We start from the raw sequence: 25,859 nt of genomic DNA, 5'->3' as shown, positions 1-25,859 counted from the left end.
GCCCTGGTTTTGATCCAGAAGCTGACATGAGATTGTAACTTAGAGGACAAAACCACTTTGGAAGGATTGGAACCTGCCAGGGTCTCCATGTGGAAGATGGGTGACACCTGCTAAGCTTAGTATGTATGTAGATTGCTTATTTTATTATATGTTATCTCTGCAATTAACTGTGAAAGCTGGCTCATCACAGGCTTTGACAATGTCTCCCATTAAGAGAGCGAGCCGTAGGTGCTGAAAAAAGGACGGAACTGCTGGGATAGTCGTAGTGAATTTCAGGAAGAATGCAAACCTAAATCCCTTGTCTGGAGGAAGAGGGATGTGGATCCTCACCTATGGAGAGGGGATGGCTGAGGTCTGAGACCTAAAGCGGGTAGAGGTGCAGTTAACCTCAGATGTGCAATATTATACCGCTGTGAAAGAGGGCATTCTTCATACCCATAGCTACAGCTCACAGAGTTTGGAGATGGCCAATTCTCTATAATATTGTAGACTGTGTGGGAAATGTGACATGGTTGGTGTCCTCATCCCCAGTTCCATTTTGCGCGGGCTAGCCTGTGTGTTTTCCCCAACACTTGCCAGTGTAGCATTCAGCTAATACAATGATAGCATCCATTGTATGCCTTCATGCTGTCTCTTTCACAGAATTTGCAAAACTCTTCTTGAAAACTCTGTTTGTAGTTTGAAGTAAAAATTTTGTTCCTTGCTGAAGTATGATCTGGGAGAAGGGAAGTGAAATTGCAGTTATTTCATGTCCTGCAGTCCTAACCTAAAGTATATTTTGGTAGTCTTGCCATCCTTACTCACGTAGAACTCCTCAGCCACCTTCCAAGGGGGGCTTATACCGTTAGCTAATCTCCAACCAGTGGGCATATGCAGAGGCCATGCGAATAAGAGGATGCTTTCCAGTAACTGTACTTGAGGAATGGTGCCTCTGTATATTCATGCTCCCAACCCACTTTCCTCATTTTGGTCTTGGGCTAAGGTTTCCAAAATTAGGGAAGGAACTGAGATGTGGTTGGGGCCACCACCTCTTGTACGCTTGGAATTCTGCAGGAAAGGAAAGGGTGAGTATTCCCAGCAGACTTTTATCTCCAGAAGATTCTGCTGCTCAATACCAGGAGATGCCAGTTCCACAAGTTTGAATATGGGGATGTGACACTCTGAGCAGTAATTACTGGCAGGTAACCTCAAAATTAATTGGTATTTTTATGTTGGTAATTAAAACTAGTGCTGCTAATTTGGAAGAGCTCCTTCTAACTTAGTTAAAATATTAGTTATATCCAATAATTAGTATTCACTGTAGATAGAAAAATACCTTAACTGGAAATATTTTTGGGAGATATAGGATTTAGTACTAAGTAACAGTCCACATCAGTTTACCAATACAATATGCAACTAAGTGCCTCAGCATACACAAGATGTGTGTATATTGATTGACTTCAGAAAGGAAGCAGCAGCTCCTGCCAGCCTTGCTTCCCTCTGTTAACTAGTGGAAGTGGGGCAGCAAAACACTGTTACTGATTAGCTGACGTGGGAAGGACTGGCAGCACCTGCTTCCCTGCAAAGTACCACTAAAGAGTTCATCAGTTTTTTTCAGGGAGATAGTAGTGAAGGATGCTGTTTGAAGCTCTGTTGCAAAAGGAAAGCTTGGAGGAAAGGAGAGAATATGGAAGTAAAACTTTAAAAATATTTAAATTGTTTATGAACGAAGGAGTCAATGTAGCATATGAGCTGGTGGATAAACAGGGTATGTAGTCTAGGTTTTTTTTGTTTTTTGGAGAGAAATTCATTTGTTTAAAGCTGCATCAACCGATTATATTGCACCACTAAGTCTTACGCTTGTTTAATCTACATAGCCCCCTGCCTCTAGCCTAGTCCATCTCTACCATCTGGAGAATTCCAGGTTAATCACAACTTGATTTTACTGCCACCTGCTTCATTTAACTTGCTTTTTCCTACTTCTCCACTCTTTCTTCTTATCCTCCTCTGTGTCCTCCCCTCATCCTAATTGTCCCATCAGTCAGTCCTTGCCATCTCCATGTCCGTTTCTTGAGCCTCTCCTACCCTGGTAGCCTCCACTTCCACCATCCATCTTAAAAGCCCGTAAACAGTCACAATTTAGTACAAAATGAACAAAAACCCCACAAGCATTGTTAAATTATCTGAGCCCTCCATACCATATGAATATGTACGTAGCTTGAATAAGTGCATTTTCTTTGAGTGCTTGCACATGTTCATTCCACTTTGTGTGTGAGCACAAGTGCACTGAAACCAGAGATTTTTTTCCCACACTGGAACTTGTTGGGGTTGTGCATGTGCCCACTACGCTCTGCTGGGCGAAGGTATCAAGGGTCACAGAGCCCTAAACACCAGTGCTCCCCCTAATTCTTTCTCACTGCCTGTTGTCAGCATTCAGAGCATGTTTGAGCTAGTTATGCTCTTTCCCAATTTCTCTTTAGAGAAAGTTTTTCTAAATGTTGTAGTAGTAGTACATAGGTAGTTTTAGCATAGTTCTAATTAACGGTACATTTAAAAAAAAATTGTTGCGTTTCCTTCTAGCTTTAAGCTCAGTACTGGGGCATGCTTAAATTCCCAGGATTTTTCTGCTATTCTTGCTGTAACAAATCTATGCCAATCAGCGATCCCCACTCTCACTGTTTAAAGTGTTTGGGAGAAGGGTACGTGAGGCACAAGTGCCCTATCTGTAGGTAGGTTAAGACGAGGATTGAGAAGTTCAGCTTTGACATTTCTTGGTGGAAGCAACTTTGCATGCACGCACATCCAGAATCCTGCTGCTCAGTACATGGAGGTTGACTCTACTGATCTAAGAGCGTACGACTACGCTCAGTGGCATCTCCTCATTGCCATTGTCTATCTCCAGTACTTCACATGCAGCAGAAATAGAGTACTTAGATCTCTTTTAGCTAGAAGAAGCCCTCTTCATCTTCAAGGGCTAGATGATCAACAGAATCACACAAGAAGAAAACCAGTACTAAGGTTTAGAGCTAAGCCAGCTCCAGCTAGGTGCTCCCTAATATTCCATTTGTAGTTTAGCAATGTAGAGCCATTGACTCCAGCATACAACGTGTTACTGTCGAGACTGCTTCCATTTCCAGTCTTTCTATGATATCGACTTCACCTACGATGCATCTTATGCCCTTGGTACTGATGACTCCTGAAGCATACATGGCAACCAGGACCACTTTTCCCTGTCTGTGCTAGACTCACCATTGATGCAGGATGAAGTTCAGGTACCAATTATTCCTGCTACACAAGCTCTGGTACTGGGGATCTCTTCAACATTTACTTATTCAGCACCATTAGAGACAGAGCACTTGGTGCCATAGTGACCAGAAGCTCTTAACAGAGCAGATGTACAATACCTTCAGCAGGACCGCTGTCCAGTGTTGCATCACATTGGCCCTCAGATTATGCTTACCCTTCAAAGTTAAGGGTGGATTCTTACCTTTGGGGATCCCATCACAGAAGGCCATATGCTTCTTCTTATTTATCCTTGGTCTCAGCACCCTCATTTGTGTAATAGCAGGTCCTAGGAGGGGATACTTTGTGGCTTGGCCCAAGTACCATATCATGTACAGCAGTGGCCCTTTTGGAATCTTTTGTGGTTCCTCCAGACTCTGTGCCGTATGTCTGTTACCATGAAGGCAATGTTCTCTACCCAGTACTGATCCAAATACCCACCAAGCAGATGATCTATTTCTCCAGTGCCTGCTTCTTTTGGTACAGCACTTCAGCAGATGGCAGAACAGGTGGACTCTATAGTGCCCCCATTAAACAGTTCCTCATCATTCCCCAATGATGCCACTGTCTCTGAATCATCTTTTCCAGTTCCAGACATTCATAAGATGTATTAGAAACTTAAGAAAAACATAGCCATCTCTGTTGGAGATACAGGGTCTGCTCAAGTGACTTTACCTGTTAATGAGGTTGTGTTGGAACCTACCAAAATCCTTTTGGCAATCCAACCCCTCCCTCCCTTGTCTGACACTTATTGTCGAAAGGACCGAAGAGGTTCCAAGTTTGTTCCCAGAGATAGGAGTACTTTTATTTGTACCCAGCCACAGGATCTTTGGTAACAATGGCCATGCATAAAAAGGTGAGACAAGGATGATCTAAATCTACTCCCAAAGACAGATTCAAAGAAACTGGATTAGTTTGGGGGAGAGGTTTTATTCATTATCGAGATTACAATTTAGAATTTCAAATCAAGCTCTATGACATCCTCAAACTGTTATGTAATCCAATTTAGACCTAAAGTTGCTAGATAATGCTAAAGAGGACTACAGAGCTCTTGTTAGTGAGGGTAGTAAGAAGTTCATCAATGCACTTTGATCAGTCCTCTTTCGAAGAGGTTTGCTGCATAACCATGCAGAGTGCGCATGTGCTGTCCCAAAATTATTGCTGTGGGAGAAAGATCTGCTTTGCCGTGCTAGTGTGCACACGTGACCTGTGTAACACATCTCAAAGAATACCAGAAACTGAACAGGTTTGTAATAATTTTATCTTCTACAATAACCCTTGTCTTCCCTTCAGTCTCCCAGTTTTTGTAAATTCACTCTTGCATTATATATGTAATTACTTTGTAAGCTCTTCAGAGCAGGAACATTCTTTTTTGTGTCTGTCTGACAACCTATTATGCTTATGGATGATCAGTGAATAAATACAATAACCCAAATGTTCAACTGGCATCCTCACTTAATATACTATTTCAGCAGTGTATTTTCTGTACTTAAGTACAGCAACAGAAATAGTACCAGTCTCCTCCTGTCCATTATTACTTCATCCTCTGTTTAAGTTCTCCACAGTTGTTACACCATTCCAGACAGTATTTTGAAACTGTATTGACTGACAGTTTGTCAGAGAGGATATTTTGGTTAGGATTACAGAGTGCTCTGCTTTATCCACCTACGCTCACTACATATTTTCCCCAGTTCCATTTGCACAACAGTCACAAAGGCTATAGAAGTCACCAGCCCTGAAAAGGGAAGTGGCAACGAAGAAGACATACATTCCCCAATTCAGAAACATTTACTTACACAAAGTGGAAGGAGAGGTACAATACCACAGAGGTACACAATATGGTGTGAAATCTGGATTTAAACTTATCTCTTGGAATACTGGCCTCAGTGAGAGTATAGTGTCTGGTATTAAATGTTTAATTTGTTAACATAACTACTTTGGTAGATCACTCCATTTAGCAATTTTATTGATCCTGTAGTAATTGCCTTAAACATGGTATCTTAATTACATGACCATAGTGATGACTAATTTTGGCATGCATATGCAATATGTTAAATAAGAATTAGCTTTTTTCACTTGTAGGTTCTGTTTTTCAAGTAAAACCTTAATTTTTCTGCTGTCAAGTTTTGAGATCTTTAAACACTTGTATAAGAATAAATTAAAATTAGTGCTGCCTCACAAATAGCATTTGAGGAATCACTAAGGTGATGGCATAAATTGTACAAGGGTGGAATTCTTCATTTGCAAGGCTTTTTTCATAGTTCAGTCTCCACATGACCACTATTCAGAACTTCTGTAGAGGAATTTGATTATAGATAGAATTGTGCAAAATAGTTCCGATGAAATATGACCTCAGAACTTCATTGTTTGGACTGATCTAAAAGATTAAATTCTAAAAGCCTGAAAAATGTTTTTCAGAAAATGTGAAATTATTTGAGAATGGACGTCTTTCACACATTGTCCTGGGATCACTTTTGAAACTTTAGCATTTTGTTCAGGTGAAAATAGTTTTTATTTAAATGTAAAAAGGTGGAGTTTTGCAAAGTTCAAATCAAAATCAGCTCTTTGCAAAAAAGCTACACTTGAGTCTGTTGCTTTTTATCATCACTTTAACATGTTATCTTTTTTCCAAGAAAAACAAAATACACATCTATTGGATTCAATATTTGTTTCAGCTTTGGTGAAGAGTAAAACTATACTTTTGATTTCAGAGCACTAAAATGTACAGAGTCAATAACCATGTGTCTCTTTGCAGCAAAATGAAAAGGCGAGCTTGCTAAAGGAGCGAGATCACATTTTGTCAACGTTGGGAGAGACAAAGCAGAATCTGACTGGACTTTGCCAGAAAGTATGTAAGGAAGCGGCATTGAGTCGTGAGCAAATACAGATACTTGCGAAGTATTCCACCTTGGATTGTCCACTTTCACTTTTAATTTCTGAGAGAGAACGAACGGCTCTTGATGGCAAGCCTGTGATCCCATTGTGTATAGAATTACCAAGTGGGCTTTCAGGTGCTGTGTCGGCCAGTGAACAGAGTTCTTGCTATCCATGTGTAAGAGGCACATCTGATACCACTTATAATCAAGTGCAGGAACTCTGTCCAATTTCTATGAAAACATCGGAGAAAACTTTACTTGTGGAACAATGTGGACAGAGTGGTGGTATCACAGATTTCTGTCAGCAGATGACTGACAAATGCACTACAGATGAATAAATCTGTTTTGTGATTGCCAACCTCAAACTTATGGGATTTAAAGTAAGGGTTTTAGCATTATTATAAAATGCCTTAAGTGAAGGGAAAGGCAAAACTTTATATTTTGCAAGTGCATTAACTAGTATCTGTCCATCTACATTACTCAGCAGATCTTTGGCTTTATTTTATGTAATTTCGGGGCATAATATTTTACATCACTCTAAGAAATGCGTCCATCTCTAAAAGCTTGTACGAGCGCTCAGCCCTTTAGTGCAAATAAATGGGATTACTTATAGTTGGATTAGGATACCAGCATCATGATGACTAGTGGAGTACTAGAACTACTTTCCTGATTTTGTGGCATCTCGACCCCAGATACTTTCAAAAATCTATTCTTGTTGTACAATGACTTGCTAGCAGATGATCTTATGCTTCCCTGTAAAATGTCTCATATGAGGGTCAGAAAACAAAGTATTTTGAAAGACTAGGATGGCTTATAAATGTTACAGTCATTGGGACCAGTGAGGATGTGTTTGAAAATAACTTTTAATCAGGTTACCTTTATGGGTAAACATAACTTTCAGTGCATTTTCAATGGCTTGTACTTTAATTCTAACCTTTTACAAGTATAAAAAGAAAATGAGCCAGTTGGGTTTTGTTCATTACTTATTTTGTAAAGAATAAACCCAATCTTTAAAATAAGACAAATGGGGGGAGGGGAGGAATAATCCCTGCTGTAGGGTTTTTTTGTTTCGCCTTGTGTTAGAGGCAAATTGCATACAAATATTCCCTCATTGCTTAGCTGCTGTTCTGATACCAGACATTTTAAGTACCGAACCTCACAATAGAAAAAAATTCACTTTGCTGGTTTACATAACAAAACATAGAAGAATCTTGTACAAGCCAATGGAATTCATTTTCTACCTCAGTGTACATTAACCTTTTTATGTTGGTGTGCATGTATGGAAGGTCATCTTTTGCTCCAATTGCGACTGTAAATATTGGCTTTGCAGGTTTATCTTATTTTATGGTGAGACAGAATTTTTGCCTCCAGGATACTAAAACATAACCCTTTCTGATAAGGTGCTTGATTTAAGCTCTCTCTATATAGGTAATTTAGCATTAATAAGATTTATATTATAAAAGTGTATTATGAACCATTGGCCAAATATAAAAGAGTTGACAAATCTCAACAGTACTTCTAATAACCATATGTAATACAAGTAAATACACTACCTCATATCCAGGTGATTTCAAGTTCATTCAGATCTATAGTGATAGATTTGTTTTTTCAAGACGAATTTTTTAGTGTTGCATAGCATTGTGATATGCAAGTTTAAAATAACTGAACTTTAGAAAAAAGTACTACTCCAATACAACTTGATGATGTGGGTTCTACTGGTTGTGGGTATCTTTTCCCTTCAGATTATTGAGAGGAGACTTTTTAAATGACTAGCATTTATATTTTGTGACTTTATAATGTATTTACTTATGAAGATCACGTGATGTCTTCTCCAGCAACCCACTAGCCCTCTTATCCCAATGCCCCATGATTAGTCAGTTTTGCCACCACATTTTTCTACTTACATTAACAACTTAGGGCCCTTTATATAACATTCTAAAGTAGGTCATATTCTAAAATGGCATAATACAATGAATTGAGACTAAATCATGGGTTTGCAACTTCATAGTCACATTTTTATCAATAGGAATGATCTATTTTTTAAAGCCATTTGGTTGGGCTATCTGGGGCTGGCCAGGGTCTTGCGAATATCTAGTGGGCCAAAACGACAACTGTTGGGACTGGGGGTCAGCAGTGACCACCACTTAAGTCCTAAGGCTAGAATAGCCACCACAGAGGTGTTGTGCTACATTGCTGCCACCTGTTCATAGGTTGGCGTCTGAATTCTATCCCACAAACCCTCAGGATTCCCAGTGCAAAACCAACAGCTCTGGTTTTGTGTGTAGTATGGTGAAATTCATCCTGTGTGCTTAAACTTCAACATTTTCTAATACCAGCCTGGTTTGAAAAGTTTGAGGTAGTTCATTGCCTAACCAGCTGCATCTAAATACATTTTTGATTATTTAATACAATAGACCTACAGGTTGCATGTGGACTTCTATAGGCTACATCATCAACTTGCTAAAGTTAAGAATGAATGGCAATTTTATGATATAGGATTCTCAGGTAAATATTGTTTCAGTTGAAATACTCAATTTTGAACTTGTAAAAATACTTTAAGGCATGTTTAAAAATACCTTTTAAATTTGTTGGGCAAGATATTGTAAAGCCTTATCAGTAAAATGGCATACAGCGTGTAAAAAAGTGAAATAATTACAACTGATTTTGTATCTTTCATAATCCAATATTTTCTAAAAATACAATAAAAGCCAATGTCCTTTCTAAAAAGGCTTCCATTTTATGTACATCTCTTGCAGTGCGAAGCTAATGTTTACTGTTACATTACTCATTTATTTAGTACTACTAAAATTGATCTCTGGAAACAGTAGCATCATTATTTATACAGTTTACAAACTCCTGAATAATACAATAGCAAATATTACGGAATTGGAATAAAGTTCCCAAAAGTTTGATATTCATTGTGTCCTGTGTTTTGAGGGTTTCCTGTGGACTTTTTAAAATAAGTTATGAATTTTGCTATTTGTTGGGGGTGGAGGGAGGAAAAAAGATGACTATCCTTAACATGTTGAAGAAATTCATTGTTCTTCTTTGAGTGCTGTCCCTGTGGGTGCTCCACTCTAGGTGTCTGTGTGTCTCGGTGCTGTTGATTGGAGATTTTCTGTAGCAGTGCCTGGTCAGGACACAGGCACTCAGTTGGTATCTCCCATCTCGTTGGAATCTTCCTGAGGGCCTGTATCCCGCACCCCCCTCAGTTACTTCTCAACCGTCTCTTCCCTAAAGATCTGCAGACCAAAGTGGAGGACCTCCCCTATGATAAAGACAAACTGTTTTCCAAAAAAAACACCAAACTACTTCACTCTATGAAAGATTTTAGAGCAACACTGCACGCCCTGGGTATTCACCCATTTTTTCCCAGGAGACAACGATACCAACCTTACCAAAGACCATGCACACAACAACATTTTCGGCCTCAACCCAAACCATATGACAAATAGGAATCGCTCTAGACCCCCTAAGCGCAGACAAAAATCAAGCTTAAGCAACCACCTCCCACTCATCTGGGAATAAACAATTTTCAAACGTTGGTCAAGAGTTTGTGCGACCACTCCTTGATTCCACAGCCTACTTACCCATTTGGCCACTGCCTCCAGAGTTTCAAACGTGCCCGGCAGCGTATTACACAGGATCGCTGGGTCCTCGAAATAGTTCAGTCCGGTTACTCTATCCCATTCATATCCTATTCTCCTACCCTTCCCCATCGCTCTTCAGGGACCCCTCTCACGAGCACCTACTTCGTGTAGAAGTGGCTCACCTTCTCCAGCTAGGTGCAGTGGAACCTGTGCCACCGCAACATTGAGGGAAAGGATTCTTCTCCCATTACTTCCTGACCCAGAAAAAGATCGGGGGATGGAGGCCTATATTAGATCTATGCCGACTGAACAAATTCTTGAGGATACAAAAATTCTAGATGGTCATACCGGGCACAATAATTCCTGCACTGGATCAAGGGGACTGGTTCACAGCCCTCAACCTACAGGACGCTTATTTTCATATATCAATTCATCCAGCTCACAGATGCTTCCTACAATTCACAGTCAGTCACGACCATTTTCAATACAGTTCTTCCTTTTGCCTCTCCTCAGCGCCAAGAGTGTTTTCCAAAACTCTAGCCATGGTCGTGGCTCACCTCCACAAACATGGAATCACGCTTTTCCCCTACCTGGACGATTGCCTCAAAGGCAACTCCTATGGTGAGACGCTTCAAGCTACCTGTTCGGCCATCTCCCTCTTTCACAGCCTAGGCCTCCAAATAAACATCCAAAAATCCACTCTGACACCTACACAACAGATTGAGTTCATCAGAGCTCATCTCGACTCAATCCAGAGCAGGGCCTCGTTCCCATATCACAGATTCCTCACTTATCATGTAGCTCATATGCACGTGCTCTATTTGTCCCAGGACACAGGCAAGAATCTGTCTACAGCTCCTTGGTCACATGGCAGCCACCACCTTCATGGTCCAGTATGCCAAGCTACACATGAGATGTCTTCAGGGCTGGCTCAATTCCAATTTCAAACCCAACAGACACACCTTAGGGACACTGCTAGCTCCTCCTCCCAATGTTCTAGCTTCCCTACATTGGTGGACAAGACCAGAAAACCACTGCACGGGGGTTTCCTTCCAGCAACGATCCCCAATGCTCATGCTCACCACGGACGCTTCCCTAATCAGTTGAGGAGTGCATCTAGGGGGACGCAGGGGACAAGGCCAGTGGTCTGCATCAGAGACGCACCTACCCATAATTCGCTCAGAGCAGTGAAGCAAAAATGCCTGCACTTTATGAGGGGAAGAAAGAACAAATCTTTTCGGGTCTTAACAGTCAACATAGCATGTATGTACTACATCAACAGACAAGAGGGAGCCCGATCACATTCCCTTTGCGTGGAAGCCATCTGACTATGGAATTGGTGCATACAACATCAAATACAAATCGTCGCTTCCTACCTACCAGGCTGCCACAACACTACTGCCGGCGCACTCGGCAGACACTTCTCAACAGAACATGAATGGGAACTGCATCCCACAATACTTCATCTCTTCTCCCTCTGGGGCACCCAGTCAGTAGAGCTCTTTGCCACATCCCAGAATCGAAAATGTCAGCAGTTTTGCTCCAGAGCGGGACTCGGGACTGCATCCCTAGGAGACGCGTTCCTCATCCCGTGGAACAACTCTCTCCTCTATGCCTTCCCACCAATCCCTCTGCTACACAGGGTTCTTTGGAAGATCGTAGACGAGGCCCGGGCCATCCTTATTGCCCCGGCTTGGCCGAGACAGACTTGGTATCCTTACCTACTCCGCATGTCCTCCCGTCATCCATGGGCTCTCCCAAACAGGCCAGATCTCCTTTCCCAGGACAACGGACTGGTTCTTCAACCCCAGCTCCACCTGACAGCCTGGTTCCTTCATGGTTCCAAACCCATGAACTAGCCTGTTCCGAGCAAGTCCAATACGTCCTTCTGCACAGTAGAAAAGACTCCACTCATAAAACTTATCTGCAGAAGTGGAAGCGTTTTGTCCTCTGGTGCTCACGTAATCACCTAACGCCCAATACGGTGACCTTCCCTAACATTCTAGACTACCTCCTGAGACTAAAACAGGACGGACTTTCACTCAGCTCCATCAAAGTACACCTGGCGGTGCTTACCACCTTCCACGACCAGTTAGAAGGTTATTCACTCTTTACTCTACCCCACCATAAAATGATTTCTCGCAGGCCTGCAAAATCTCTATCCTAAAATTTACCTAACGGCAGCTACATGGAATCTTAACCTCCATTCAAGCCTTTGGCTACCTCCTCTCTTCTCCATATGTCCATGAAGGTAGCTTTCTTAGTTGCAATAACATCAGCAAGGAGAGTAGGTGAAATAAGCACCCTGATGGCCCATCCTCCCTACACAATCTTCTCCAAAGACAAAGTCAGTCTGAGACCACATCCTAAATTTCTCCCTAAGGTGGTATCCACCTTCCACCTTAACCAACCGATATACTTACCTACTTTTTATCCCAAACCTCACAAGACTCCACACGAAGCATCCCTACATACTCTCTATGTCAGGCGAGCAATTGCCTTTTACTTAGATAGGACTAAGCCATTTCGTAAATCTCCACAACTTTGTCTCCATCACCGAAAGATTGAAAGGTACTGCTATCTCTAAACAACATCTGTTCAAGTGGATCTCTGACTGCATCAGATCCTCTTAACGTATTCAAAATATTCAGCTGCCCAAAGGCATTAGAACTCATTCCACTCGAGCTGTCTCAACATCCGTTGCCTTCCTACATAACGTACCCATTTCTGACATCTTTAGAGCGGCTACATGGTCATCTGAACACGTTTGCCAAACACTGTGCTATCACACAAGATACCATGGCAGACACCACACTAGGCCATACAGTACTCTCTACAGTACTCACTGCCGCATCTCCAAAGTCCCACCGACCATAGTGGGTACTGCTACACTTTCACCTAGAGTGGAGCACCCACAGGGACAGCACTTGAAGAAGAAGGGGAAGTTACTCACTTTGCAGTAACTGAAGGTCTTAGAGATGTGTCCCTGTGGGTGCTCCACTCCCCATCCTCCTCCCCTCTACTTTGATGTACTAGTATAATCACTCCACGGCAGAGAAGGAACTGAGGGGGGTGCGGGATGCAGGCGCTCAGGAAGATTCTAACGAGACAGGAGATACCAACTGAGCGCCTGTGACCCGACCAGGCACTGCTACTGAAAATCTCCGATCAACGCAATGCAATTTGAACAGTGGAATATAAGTTTACACTCACACTTCAAAATGTAAGTAAGAATACTTCGAGTGCTTGTTCAGGTCTATTCCATTTTAGGTGTGAGCACACCCACGTGTGCAACCGGAGTTTTTTGCCTAAGTGATATCCATAGGGTCAGATGTAGTGTCCCCTTGAGTGCCACACCCATGTACTAATATATAGGCACCACTGACCCTACCCCCTCTTTTCTTTCTTACTGCCCGTAACGGTTGGTCGGAGTGCCTTGTCTTACAATCGCAAGAGCATTAGCGGTTCTTCAATAGCCCATTGTGTTTTTCTTTGTATATAGTTTAGCCTTTAAGTTAAGCATTTGGTAGTTAGTCCTGGCTGCGCCTTCACCCTGGAGCGGGGTATGCCGCCCCCTCTCCCGGCTTCAAACCATGCTTGTCCTGCAGTAGGCCACTGCCTATTAGTAACTTTCATGACAGTTGTCTGAAGTGCTTGAGGGAGGCCCAGAGGAAGGACAAGTGCAGAAATCTGTAAGAACTTTTGCTCTAGAACCCAAAAGGAGCAGGATAGCCGCTTGAGGGTCCTCCTCGTGGATGCTGCGCTTCATCCTGTGTCAGAGCCTTCCCGCTCAGATCCCACGGTGAGCATCTTGGCATCTGTGCAGAGCACGTCGCCAGCACCGTTCCCCTCGCTGATGCAAAAGAAAAGGAGCCCTCCAGCACTGGAAGGGAAAGGGACCTCTGTCAAAGGACCTACATCAGGCCCTGTGTCCAACCTGGGGCTTCGTAGGAGTACTGCTGAGGTCAGAACCCCCAGCCTGGCCAGGGATCTGCCTCTGACTCCCAGGAGCATCAGGAGACCACAGCTTCTCCTAGGGCCCTCATTGCCCAAAGCAGCCCCAGTGGCTAAAGAACAAGCAGGCCATCCAACACTGTGCCAGGTGCCGGACTTGGCTAAGGCCCCAACACCTAAGGGCAAGCTGGTCATCAGACTGCCTCACAGGGCAGTGGAGCACCCTCAGTCCCTGGACTGCAGGTGTAGATCCCAGTCTCCAAGGCCTGGGACCCTGGCATCACATTCCTGGTCTCCAGTCAGAAGACTGAGGTCCCCGATGCAGCGCTCTCCCACCACGAGACCTGGGACACTAGAGTCAAGGCACCTGTCCCCATACCGCCAGTCCCAGCAAGCTTCTTACCAAAGATTTGCCACCACACAAGTCACCCTCTGCCAGATGGTCTCCCAGTTGTCGTTGTCATCGTCATCTCCAGAACAAAGCCCTCCTGACGACGTCAAGGAGCACCAGGCCCTCCTTAAGAAGGTGGCTACCAACTTGAACTTAAAGTGAGGAAGTTAGAGGAATCCAATGCTCTCTTTAACATTATGTCTTCCTCCACCCTGGCCTGGGTCGTGCTGCCCATCCACCCAGGGGTCCTTAAGATTGCCAAATCACTGTGGCAAACCTCATCTTTGACTCTGCCTACTACTTTTCCGCCTTCTTAAAAGTATTACATCCATACAAAAGGATTAGAATATCTGTATACACACCTTCCAGCGGCGTCACTGGTTATGTCTGCTGTTAATGAAAGGGAGAGGCAGGGCCAAGTCAGTGGCACACCAAAAAACAAAGACTCTGAGACTGGACTTATTTGGCAAAAAGATTTATTCGATGGCAAGCCTGCAATTTTGGGTGTCTAACCACCAGGCCCTGTTAGGCAGGTACAATTTTAACCTTTGAGACTCCCTTAACAAATTTAAGGAAGCCTTCCCGCAGGAGCAAGCTCAGAATTTCACCTTTTTGGTGGACGAAGGCACAGCAGTGGCAAGGTGGGCCCTTCAGATGGCCTGGGACATCGCTGAGTCAGCGGACAGGGTGGTCGCCCCTGCAGGGGACATGAGGCACAGCTCCTGGTTGCAGTCCTCTGGGTTGTTCCAGGAGATGCAGGCCACTATTCAGGACCTCCCATTTGAAGTGATGGGGCTCTTCTCTGAGCTCATGGACTTGACACTCCATGGCCTTAGACTCCTGTGTACCCTCCGCTCCTTGGACCTCCATACTCTTCAGCAGGCCAGGAAGCCATTCCACCCCCCTGCCTCCTCAGTCTCCACAGTCTAGGTCCTGGGGGACTCCCTGGCTGGGCACCTACAGGAGGAAGAATAGAGATACGGTCCAAGCGGCAACACCCGTTGTCGTCTTCGTCTGCTCAGCCTGGGCCTTCCAAAAGCCAAGGAGGCCAGAAGTTGGGTGCGCTCGAGGACAACGCCCCAGTTACCTCCCAGGATCCACCCTCCCATTCTTTCCTCAACTGCCTTTGTCTCTTCTGGTTGACCTAGTCTTTGCTGACCTTGGACAGTTGGGTGCTCAAGTTACTCTCTGCAGTTCGTGGCCAACCTCTCCTTCCCAACCCCCTTTCCCCATCACTCTTCAGGGACCCCTCTCACGAACAACTCCTCATCCAAGAGTTTGAGAACCTCCTGCACCTTGGGACGGTGGAGGAGGTCCCTCAAGACATGAAAAGAAAGGGGTTCTACTCCTGCTACTTCCTGATCCCGAAAGCAAAAGGGGGCCTCAGACCTATCTTGGACCTGTCATCTCAACAAGTCTCTCAAGAAGTTGGAGGCCAGGAGGACCTTGCAAAACTTCATCATCCCCTCCCTGGATCCGGGAGACTAGTACACTGCCCTCGACTTGAAGGACGCAAATTTCCATTTTTCTGTGGTACAGGTGCTTCCTTTGTGTTATGCTAGGCCAACCCCATTTCCAGTGCATGGCATTGCCACTAGGTCTCTCTGCAGCCCCTAGAGTGTTCACTAAGTGCATAGTACCACTGGCCACTTACCTGAGGCGCTGAGGTGTTCAAATTTACACCTACCTCGACAACTGGCTAATGAAGGGTCAGTCCCAGGAGCAGGTGCGGCAGCATCTTGATCTGCTTTGTTACACCTGTCGCAACCTGGGGCTGTTAATGAGAAAGTCGACGTTAAGTCTAGTGCAACACAGAATTCATTCAAGCAGTCCTCTACTTTAGTCAGGCCAGAGCCTTCCTCCCCGAGGCTTGGATCCAAGCTATGGCGGACCTCATCTCATGCATACAACCTCTCACCACCGCTTACATGTGCCTGCAATTATTGGGCCATATGGAAGCTTGCACTCATGTGGTCTGACATGTGTGGCTCCATCTTAGGCCCCTGCAGGCATGGCTGGCATCTGTCTTCATACCTAACAGACTCAGCATGGACCGGGTAGTCTGTCCGGGACTACTGTCATCACTCACTTGGTTGCAGAATCCTGCCTTGGTGTTGGGGGAAGTTCCTTTTGCAGCTCTGTGCCCCTCGGTGACCATAGTCTCTGATGCTTCGGACCTGGGGTGGGGAGCCCACCTGGGCGATCTCAGCATGCAAGGCTGTTGGTCAAGTTATGATTGTTCCCTACATATCAATGTCAGGGAGTTCAGAGTGGTTTGCCTGACCCTCCAAGCCGTCCTACCTCACATAAAAAGCGGAGTGGTCCAGGTCCTGACGGACAATACAACAGCTACGTTCTATATCAACAAGCAAGGTGGAGCCAGATCATCTGCCCTTTGCCAAGAAGCGCTCAGGCTCTGGGACTTCTGTGTACAACACAGCATCCATCTCGTAGCTGCACCTCTCACTGGGGCCAGGAACACTTTTTGGCAGATCGCCTCAGCAGGACCTTCTCATCTCACCAGTGGTCCCTTCATCCAGAAGTGGTCAGCATCAGCGTGCAACTGTGACAGAATTACTTGAACACAAGGTCCCTTAAACAAACAAGTTGAGGCGCTAATGTCATAAGTGGTGGTAGGAGTAAACTAAAAACCAATATCGGATCCAGAATTTTTATGGAATTAAAGTACAATCCATTATCGCTCTAGCAATACAGACCACCCACAGGCAAAGCTGAGGCCTTTGATTTACTTTGGAATCATGTGATATAATTTTTTTAAAAGGCTTGGTATAACAAATGGACTCTAGCTAATTCTGATGTTTGTTAAAACTGTAGCAAAACATACTGATTAATGGGCAAAATAAATTATTCAATTTCCCAGCAGGTTATCTAGTGGAATATTAAATTAGTGGTACTTCAAATATTGCAAATTCTATAAAATGTTGTAACTTCTAGGTTCTTTTTTGGGACTACATCAAATATGCAACTTTTCATTTTGTATTGCATTTGTAATAATTTTTCCTTCCTTAAACATTAAATGCAGTCTGTTATGAAAAATTAGATGCCCCACAGTGTGTAGATGTGACTTGCGCAATTCTAGTTAAAGGATCTGTGTCTTTGTGCAGTTCATAGCTATAGTTTGTATCACACCTTAATTCAGTTGTTAGTAAAGGATCTGATTCTGTCATCCCCCTCCCTGCCCATGGAACCATTAAATGTAAGGGGACTTTCTTCTACTGAAGATGTGCAGGACTGGCCCACAGAGGTATGTGCTTTGTTTAATCTGTATCATGACTTCATTGGGATTGTAATCCTAATTCTAAACTGTGGATTCTTTAAAGGAAAAAAGACTACAGATTCTTGGGGGGAAAAAGTCAGTTATAAACTCAATTTATTACTTTCTCCTGGTTATTTGTCAAATTTATTTCACTAGAAAAGCATTTAGTATAAACGTAAAAAATTAAAAGCCTCACTTCAACCTATGGGCATAATTCTTATTTAATATATAAATGCTTTAAAGCAACATTGGTGAAGTGTCCATTCAGTATATTTAAATATAATCAGTGTATTTTCAGCAATTTAAAATTTCACTGGAAAAGATTTTTCAGTTCCATCTGTAATGATTCAACTGTTGTCACAGACATTTCCCTCTAGAGACAACTGCATCACCCTGTCTTGATTCCTAGAATACGTGATGTTTATTGCCTTGCTTTATTCTAGATGCTTCCTGCCTTTGTACCAGACAAAAAGAAACACCTGAAGAAAATTGTCTAGCAAACCTGACCAAAAACTAGTACATAAAATAAGGCTTCAGTGTTAAACGCACTGATGTATCTATATGCATATTTATAGAGTTCCATTCCCCATAATACATGAGTTACTAGATTCTTCCATATCGTGAGAGACTGCCTAATGGACATGTCCCTCCCATTCACCATTGGATAGACTACTTCCCCTCCTATTTGCAATTATAACACTGGAAATTGCACCACTTGTTTACTTCCCTTCATTATAAGCAAATATTTACAATTAATAAACATTGAACGGGGATTCAGTATCTTCTTCCTGATCATCCATAAAAGTCAAAACTGGATCATAGCAGCAATTACAGTAAACACAGTTGGAGGCAGGGAGGAATTCAGTCTAAGAAAATCCCATTGATCATGATGAGTAAAAACTCAGGGTATGTCTACACTACGAAATTAGTAAAATTACGATTTTATAGAAGTCTATTTTTAGAAATTGATTTTATACAGCCGATTGCATATGTTCACAAAGCTCATTAAGTCGGCGGAGTGCCTCCTCACTACCGTGGCTAGCATCGACTTATGGAGCAGTGCACTGTGGGTAGCTATCCCACATTTCCCGCAGTCTCTGCCGTCCTTTGGAATTCTGGGTTAAGCTCCCAGTGTCTGATGGGGCAAAAACATTTTTGCGGGTGGTTTTGGGTACACGTCGTCAGTCGCCCCTCCCTCCATGAAAGCAACAGCAGACAACTGTTTCATGCCTTTTTTCCGTGCAGACGCCATACCATGACAAGCACTGAGCCCGCTCAGCTCACCGTCACCGTGGCTGTTGTGTCCTGGGTGCTGCTGTCAGCAGACGGTGCAGTAGGTCTGCTAACCGTTGTCATCCACCGCTTCTGCTGCAACTCTGCTCTCCTGCAGACACCATACCATGGCAAGCATGGAGTCCGAGCTCACCGTCACCGCTGTTGTTGTGAGCATTGGTAAACACCTCGCACATTATTCTGGAGTATATGCAGAACCAGGCTAAGAGACACCAGCATGAGGAGGATTTTGATGAGGACATGGACACAGACATTCCTGAAAGCATGGGCTCTGGCAATTGAGACATCATGGCGGCAGTGGGGCTGGTTGATAAAGTGGAATACCAATTCTGGGCCCGGCAAACAAGCACAGACTGGTGGGACCGCATAGTGTTGTGGGTATGGGATGATTCATAGTGGCCGTGAAACTTTCACATGCGTAAGGCCACTTTCCTGGAACTCTGAGTTGCTTTCCCCCGCCCTGAAGCACAGGAATACCAAGATGAAAGCTGCCCTAACAGTTGAGAAGTGAGTGGTGATAGCCCTATAGAAGCTTGCAATGCCTGACTGGAACCGGTCAGTCAGGAATCAGTTTGGAGTGGGCAAGTCTACTGTGGGGGCTGCTGTGATCCAAGTAGCCAATGCAATCATTGACGTTCTGCTATCAAGAGTAGTGACTCTGGGAAATGTGCAGGTCATAGTGGATGGCTTTGCTGCAAAGGGGTTCCCTAACTGTGGTGGGGCGATAGATGGAATGTACTGGTTGGCAAGGTGGGGATATGCATAAACTGCAAGGGGTACTTCTCAATGGTGCTGTAAGCACTGGTGGATCACAAGGGACGTTTCACCAACATTAATGTGGGATGGCTGGGAAAGGTGCATGACGCTTGCATATTTAGGAACTCCGGGTTGTTCAAACAACTGCAAGAAGGGACTTACTTCCTAGACCACAAAATTACCATTGGGAATGTTGAAATGTCAATAGTTATCCTTGGGGACCTAGCCTACCCATTGCTCCCATGGCTCATGCTGCCTTACTCAGGCAGCCTGGACACTAGTAAGGAGCAGTTCAACTATAGGCTGAGCAAGTGCAGAATGGTGGTAGAATGTGCCTTTGGACGTTTAAAAGCTCGTTGGCGCTGTTTGCTGACTAGGTTAGACCTCAGCACAAGCAACATTCCCAAAAACATTGTTTTTGCTGCTTGCTGTGTGCTGCTTGCTCTCCCCCGCCCCGCGTTCTTGGGCATCTGGGTGAGGAGAATATGGAATTTGGGAAGGAGGTCAGGCAGTTATACAATGGATGCAGCAGGGGTCTGTGCTCCTGGTGGCTTTCCTACAGCTCCACTAGACACTTCATCATGTCAGTTTGCTCCCCCATTAGCCTCAGCATCACCTCCTGCCTCTGCTCTTCACACTCACTTAATGCTTTCCTGGCCTAACACTGAATGCCTCCATGTATTAAGCTATGCCCTATCAGTGTGGGAAGACTGCTTGGAAAACATGTCATTGTGAATGCGTTGTTTTTTTTCTACTTCTAATCTGCGATAACCTCAGGGATGGAGATGATAGGAGGACCAGAGCAACATTTGCACCTGGGGAGGGGGAGATAAAAAGGGACAGTAAAATTTAAGATGATACATTTCTGAGAACAAAAGGGAGACTTTCACAGTGAATCAGGCAATTCACAGCAGATAGCACATGTGCTTTAGGTACAAGGTCACATTTTGCCTTTTATATTGAGTGCCTGCCGGTATGGTGACACATCACACATGGCTGGGCAGCAGAATTCAGTTTCCAGGGAGCTATGGTAAGGCACAGGGTAAGCAGGGTTGGCTTCTTACACATAATATGTGGGAATGGTTTCAAACTGCACCCCCATCCTTTCCCATAGCAAGCAACAATTTATCACATTTAAAAGGAGGGGTTGTGGTTTTTGGGTGGATATGCAGCAGACACCTTCCCCCACCCCACCGCATAGCTATCCTCTGGGATGAGCCCTTCACCCCTACCGCATGGCTATTCTCTGGGATAATCCCTTTTAGCCAAGCACAAACAGCCCAGTGTGAATGGGGTAAATCAAACATTAAAACACTATTGTTTTTAAACTCTGTACTGTTGTTACAAATGTGCACTCATCAGAGCTGCTTTCTCTGGCTTCAGGGTCGGGGATCCCGCCTTCAGAGGATATTGAGTCCAGCGTGATGAAAAGGTCCTGGCTGCCGGGGAGAATGGATTCACCGCTTGCCTGCTGCGCATTCTCCTTCTCCTCATCCACAAAATATTCCTCCCTGTTGCGTGAGACTGTCCCCTTGCAGGTGTCCACAGACAGTGGTGTGGTAGTGGTAGGGTCCCCCCCACTAGAATGCCATGTAGCTGATCATAGAAGCAGCCTGTATGGGGGTGTGACCCGGAGTGCCCGTTTGCCTCCTTTGTCTTTTGGTAGGCTTGCCTGAGCTCTTTAACTTTCATGCAGCACTGCTGTGTGTCCCTGCTGTAGCCTCTCTCCAACATGTCCTGTGCGATTTTGGCATATATATAATATAAGCACATCTTTTGGTCAGCATTCAGCCTGCACAGATACTTCTCCCCATACAGCAGTCAGATCCAGTGTCTCCCCTTCGGTCCATGCTGGAGCTTGTTCGCGAATCTGGGACTGCATGGTCACCTCTGCTGCTGAGCTCGCCACGCTGGATGTTGGGAAACAAGGGATGTTGTGGAAATGAAAAGCCTTACTTAATATTTTACATTTCAGGTGCTCTAGCTGGTTTTCCTTTTCCTGTATCTTTAATAAAGATATTATTTATTGATATTTTTATTGATGTTTTCCATGGGACTAAGCAGCCTTAGGGGTGTGTCTGTGGGGATGGGGCGAGGGGAAGAGGTGTCACACCATCACCACCGTTTTGTGAATCTGCTCAGCAGTTTATTTAAGCTTGAAGTAGACTCTCCATTTTCTTTTTTAAACTATAGATGGCAGCACACTACTACACACTAACTTATAGCTGAGCAGAGAATTCATTTATAAAATTAGCAAATAAAGTTTTCTTAAAAAAAAAAGTCAATCACATTTATTCATATACAGTCAAGTGATTTCAGCCTGCAGCCTCTGCTTCCATAAAATTAGATTTAACACTTTTAAACATAGCTTGTTCTGTTCAGCAGATTAGTAATACATCTGAAGCATTCAGAAGACTCATGTTATTGCCATTTTAGTCAACTGGCAATTTCTAAAAGCTTAGACTACCCTTTTAATTGTTTTTAGAAGCCACCTGCAATTTTTAGGACTATTAAAGGTAGAAAAAAACAAAGTACATAATTAGGTAAAAACACAGGGGAATAACTTATAATGTACTGCAGTTTGTGTATACTGCACATCTCTGCTTAAAATTGGATAGAAAGTATGTTAAAAGCTTTTCTTAGGTCCCAATCAGACTACTCACATGCTTAAAGTGAAACAGATGCTTACGTGCTTTGCTGGATGAGAGCCTTAAAGTCCATATAAGAATGGAAATATCACACAGTTTGAAAATCAAACAAGAAACTTCCAAACATTCTTAGGCTTGATCCTATTCTCATCTACACCATGGTAACATTGCTTGTAGTTTAGAAATTTGTGATCATGCTAGTGTACACATACAACACAGTGATGTGCGAAACAGGCTTTTAAAGCCCCTTGCTAAAATTCCACCAAGAAAGGGAAGGGAGGGCGACTTTACCTCCTTCCAGGATACTGCTAAATAATCTTTGCCAAAGATGACTTATCTTTGTTCTTCAGAAGCAGATCCAGAAGACCAAATATATCATCTTTTGGAATGTGCTAGGTTACATCATGGGGCAGGTATTTTAAAAACCAAGGCCTTGGAGAAGAGATTACCACTTCTCATATTACATAAATTGAGTACTCTGCTATACTCTCCATATATGCCAGCAATGAAGTATAAACAAAGTGCAGATGAATAGAAACTTTGTCAGGTGATTTTTGCCTCCATCCTTAGTTATTGAAGGTCCCCATGGTTACTCCCTCTTTAGTTATGAAGATAAACCATTTTTGTTTAAACAAGAAAACAGATCTTCCTATCCCTCCCTCATATGCTTGGGGAAGTTGTACATTTTTCCCTATTCTCTTGTTGTTTGTTTTTTACTGTAGGATTAATGCATTCTCCTGCCCCAAACTCAATGTGATTACACCTCTTAACAAGCATTGCAGTATATGGGGTTAATCACAGACTTAAAGGAGACCATTTAGGGGGACCCTCTTGTTAAAACAGCAGCAGCAGCACATTGCTGAAATAATGTGTATGCCTTTGAATCTGAAAGAAGCAATGAACTCTGAGTCTGGCACCACAGTCTTGCATTTTCTAAATTCAAATGATTGATACTAAACTGTGGGTTTTTTAAACAGAAGCCAGAGTAAAGTTAATAATTGAGGCTTCATTAGACACAATGTGATAAATTCTGTGAAGCAGAGCTTTGGGCTCATTATAAATGCTTCATTAATTGCAAATGAAGTGGGAGGGGATACAAATGTTCCACTGGTATCAGATGAGCCTTTCTAATTATTTGGGGCATTCAGTGATTTGAAACCAAGTCCTAGATATATGGGAAATTCTTTAGCTATTAGGATATTTATCTTCAAGGACAGATCCTACTTTTTAATATAGTAATTTCTTTGGCTACAAAATGTTTTCATGAAAATGCCACCAGACCTTAATCCACATTAAGCAGTAAGGCCCCAATTCAGGAAAACATCCTTATGCAGGAAGCACTTAAGCTGATGCTTTACTTCAAGCATGTGCATGAGTTCCAGTGAAGTCAAGCTTAAAGTTAAATTGTGCTTAATCCTGCTACCATTGAAGTCAGTGACATTGCTCCTGTTGAGTTCAGTGGTGCAGGATCAAGCCCCAAGCTGCATTTTTCCCAACAAGTGTTTTCACCAGGTATTTTTTTTCCTTTAAAAAAAAAAGTTTGAACAATTTAAAAGAAATAAATTATTTCCAATCTTAAAATGAGCCCACAAAATGTTTATTACTAGGTTATAAAACTCTGAAAATAGGGGCTTATAACTGTAACCCTGATGGAAGAAAGTAATAAAACAATCCAGATATACTGCTTGTCTATTGTTTTGGGGGTAAGACCTAGGGCCTGACCCTACAAATATTCCTCATGTTGGAACACAGATGACCTGTGCCTGCTGGTAATGGGGGGCAGAGTGAGGGCAGCCACCTTCAGCATGCTCAGTCCATTTGAGCATGCTCAGTACAAGCCAAGCAACAAATGGGGGAAGGAGGGAACAAGACCCCACATGCCACCCCATGTGTTGCCCCTGTGTTGGAATATACCATAACTTCATGCTCCATTTCCCCCCTCAAAAAAACCCCAAAACCAAAATAAACTCAAACTTCTGATTAATAATCACTTGAGGCACTTCTAACTACAGCCAGCTGGGAGGGGAGAGGACATTCTGTCTTCCCCCCATGATTGCCTCCTTTGCACCAACCTCTTTTTTCCTTTTATAACTCTGCCCAGATCAGCTATACAATAGGAATCAGGTAACCCCTTACACGCTGGAGCACTTTTATACCATGTCACAATCATACTTACATGTTAGCAGGATCAGTGCCTTTGTTCGCCATGGATGCTGGGAAGGGGGGAGATTTTCATAAAATGACCTGCTCTGTTTCACTCCAACCCACCCAATACTGAGTGAGACCCTTCAGGGAATTCTTAAGCATTTGGCTTTTTTTTCCCCCAACATCTCCTTTAAACTATTAATGGCAGCTATTAATTAAAGGGCTGTGAACTGAGTCATGACCCCCTATGTTGTAAAATTATTACTTTGGCATCTTTTGATTGAAAAAGCCACTTTAGCCCTAGCCACTAAACTGGAAGGATGCAAAATATTGGTTTTAATATATATGCTTTTAGCATAGGGTTGCCAACTTTCTAATTGCACAAAACTGAACACCCATGCACTGCCCCTTTTCTGAGGCCCTTCCACCTTCCTCTGTCGCTCACTCTCCCTCACCGTCACTCATTTTCACTGGACTGGGCTAGGCAGGGGGTTGGGGTGTGGGGGGAGTGAGGGCTCCAGCTAGGGTTGTGTGCTCTGGGGTAGGGCCAGAAATGAGGGGTTCAGGGTGTGGGAGGGGGCTCTGGGCTGGGGCAGGGAGTTGGGGTGCAGGGGGGGTGTAGTCTCCTGCTGGGGGTGCAGGCTCAGGTGGGGGCCAGGGATCAGGGGTTTGGGGTGCAAGAGGGGGCTCCAGGCTGGGGTAGGAGATTGGGGTGCAAGAGGGGGTGTGGGCTCTAGGAGGGGTCTCAGGGCCGGGCTAGGGGGTTCCAACCTGGGGCAGGGGGTTGAGGTGCAGGGTCTGGGAGGGAATTAGGGTACATGAGGGGGTTCTGACCTGTGGTGGGGGTTCTGGCCAGGTAGTGCTTACCTTGGCAGCACAGCGGGGCTAAAGCAGGCTCCCTGGCTCCTTGCTGCTCCTGGAAGCAGCCGCCATGTCTGGCCCCTGGGCAGAGGTACAGTCAGGCGCCTCTGCATGGTGCACTCTGTCTGCAGGCACCAGCCCTGCAGCTCCCATTGGCCACAGTTCTCAGCCAATCAGAGCTGTAGAGACGGTGCTGGGGGTGGGCCAGTATGTGGAGCTTCCTTGATCGTCCCTGCACCTAGAGGCCTCAGGGACATGCCGGCCACTTCCAGGAGCTGTACAGAGCCAGGGCAGGCAGGGAGCCTGCCTTAGCCCTGCTGTGCCACCAACTGGACTTCTAACAGTCAGGTTAGTAGTGCTGACTGGAGTCACCAGGGTCACTTTTCAACTGGGCATTCCAGTGGAAAACCAGACCCCTAGCAACCCTATCTTATGAAGTGATAATTTTACAGCCAGCATCTTGACCAACACCAGGGATTGAATGGTGGAGGGGTCACTTAAATAGGTAAGGCTCTGCTGTTTGAGCTCAAGAGCCAGGTTCTGTAGCAATGGGCTTGTGATGGGATGGATTGCCCACATTAGCCCTGCAAGAGCTGAATTAGGCCAGGTGGACCTAATCAGCTCATTAGGCTGCAAGCAGGGGGCTCCTTAGGCTAGGTGGAGGCAACTGATTGGGAACAGGCTCACCTGTGCAGGAAAAAGCAGGGCCTGTATAAAGCCAGGTAGCTGGCTATAGAAAGGAGGCTACTACTATGAAAGACTGTGGGGACTTCCTGCATGGAGGAAGTTAGCTACTGATAAACCCAG

The 25,859-nt window shown here is 44.2% G+C and overlaps 1 protein-coding gene across 23 annotated transcripts in view; it reads left to right on the top strand.

The window, feature by feature from the left end:
• The window catches only part of BACH1 (BTB domain and CNC homolog 1), a 54,969-nt gene extending 33,541 nt beyond the window's left edge, over nt 1-21,428 (top strand). For 21 of the 23 annotated variants that reach the window (XM_073362782.1, XM_073362810.1, XM_073362765.1 and 18 more), the window contains one exon: nt 6,017-21,428. In XM_073362782.1, coding sequence (XP_073218883.1) covers nt 6,017-6,475 — 459 coding nt within the window. In that variant the 3' untranslated portion in view covers nt 6,476-21,428. The remainder of the gene's footprint in view (nt 1-6,016) is intronic. The other 2 variants (XR_012161173.1, XR_012161172.1) reach the window with 2 other exon arrangements.
• Nucleotides 21,429-25,859: the final 4,431 nt, after the last annotated feature.

Source organism: Lepidochelys kempii, chromosome 1, assembly GCF_965140265.1.
Source record: "Lepidochelys kempii isolate rLepKem1 chromosome 1, rLepKem1.hap2, whole genome shotgun sequence".
Taxonomy (NCBI): domain Eukaryota; kingdom Metazoa; phylum Chordata; order Testudines; family Cheloniidae; genus Lepidochelys; species Lepidochelys kempii.
Note: the sequence above shows the minus strand (reverse complement) of the source record. Positions and strands in the feature narration are given on the sequence as shown.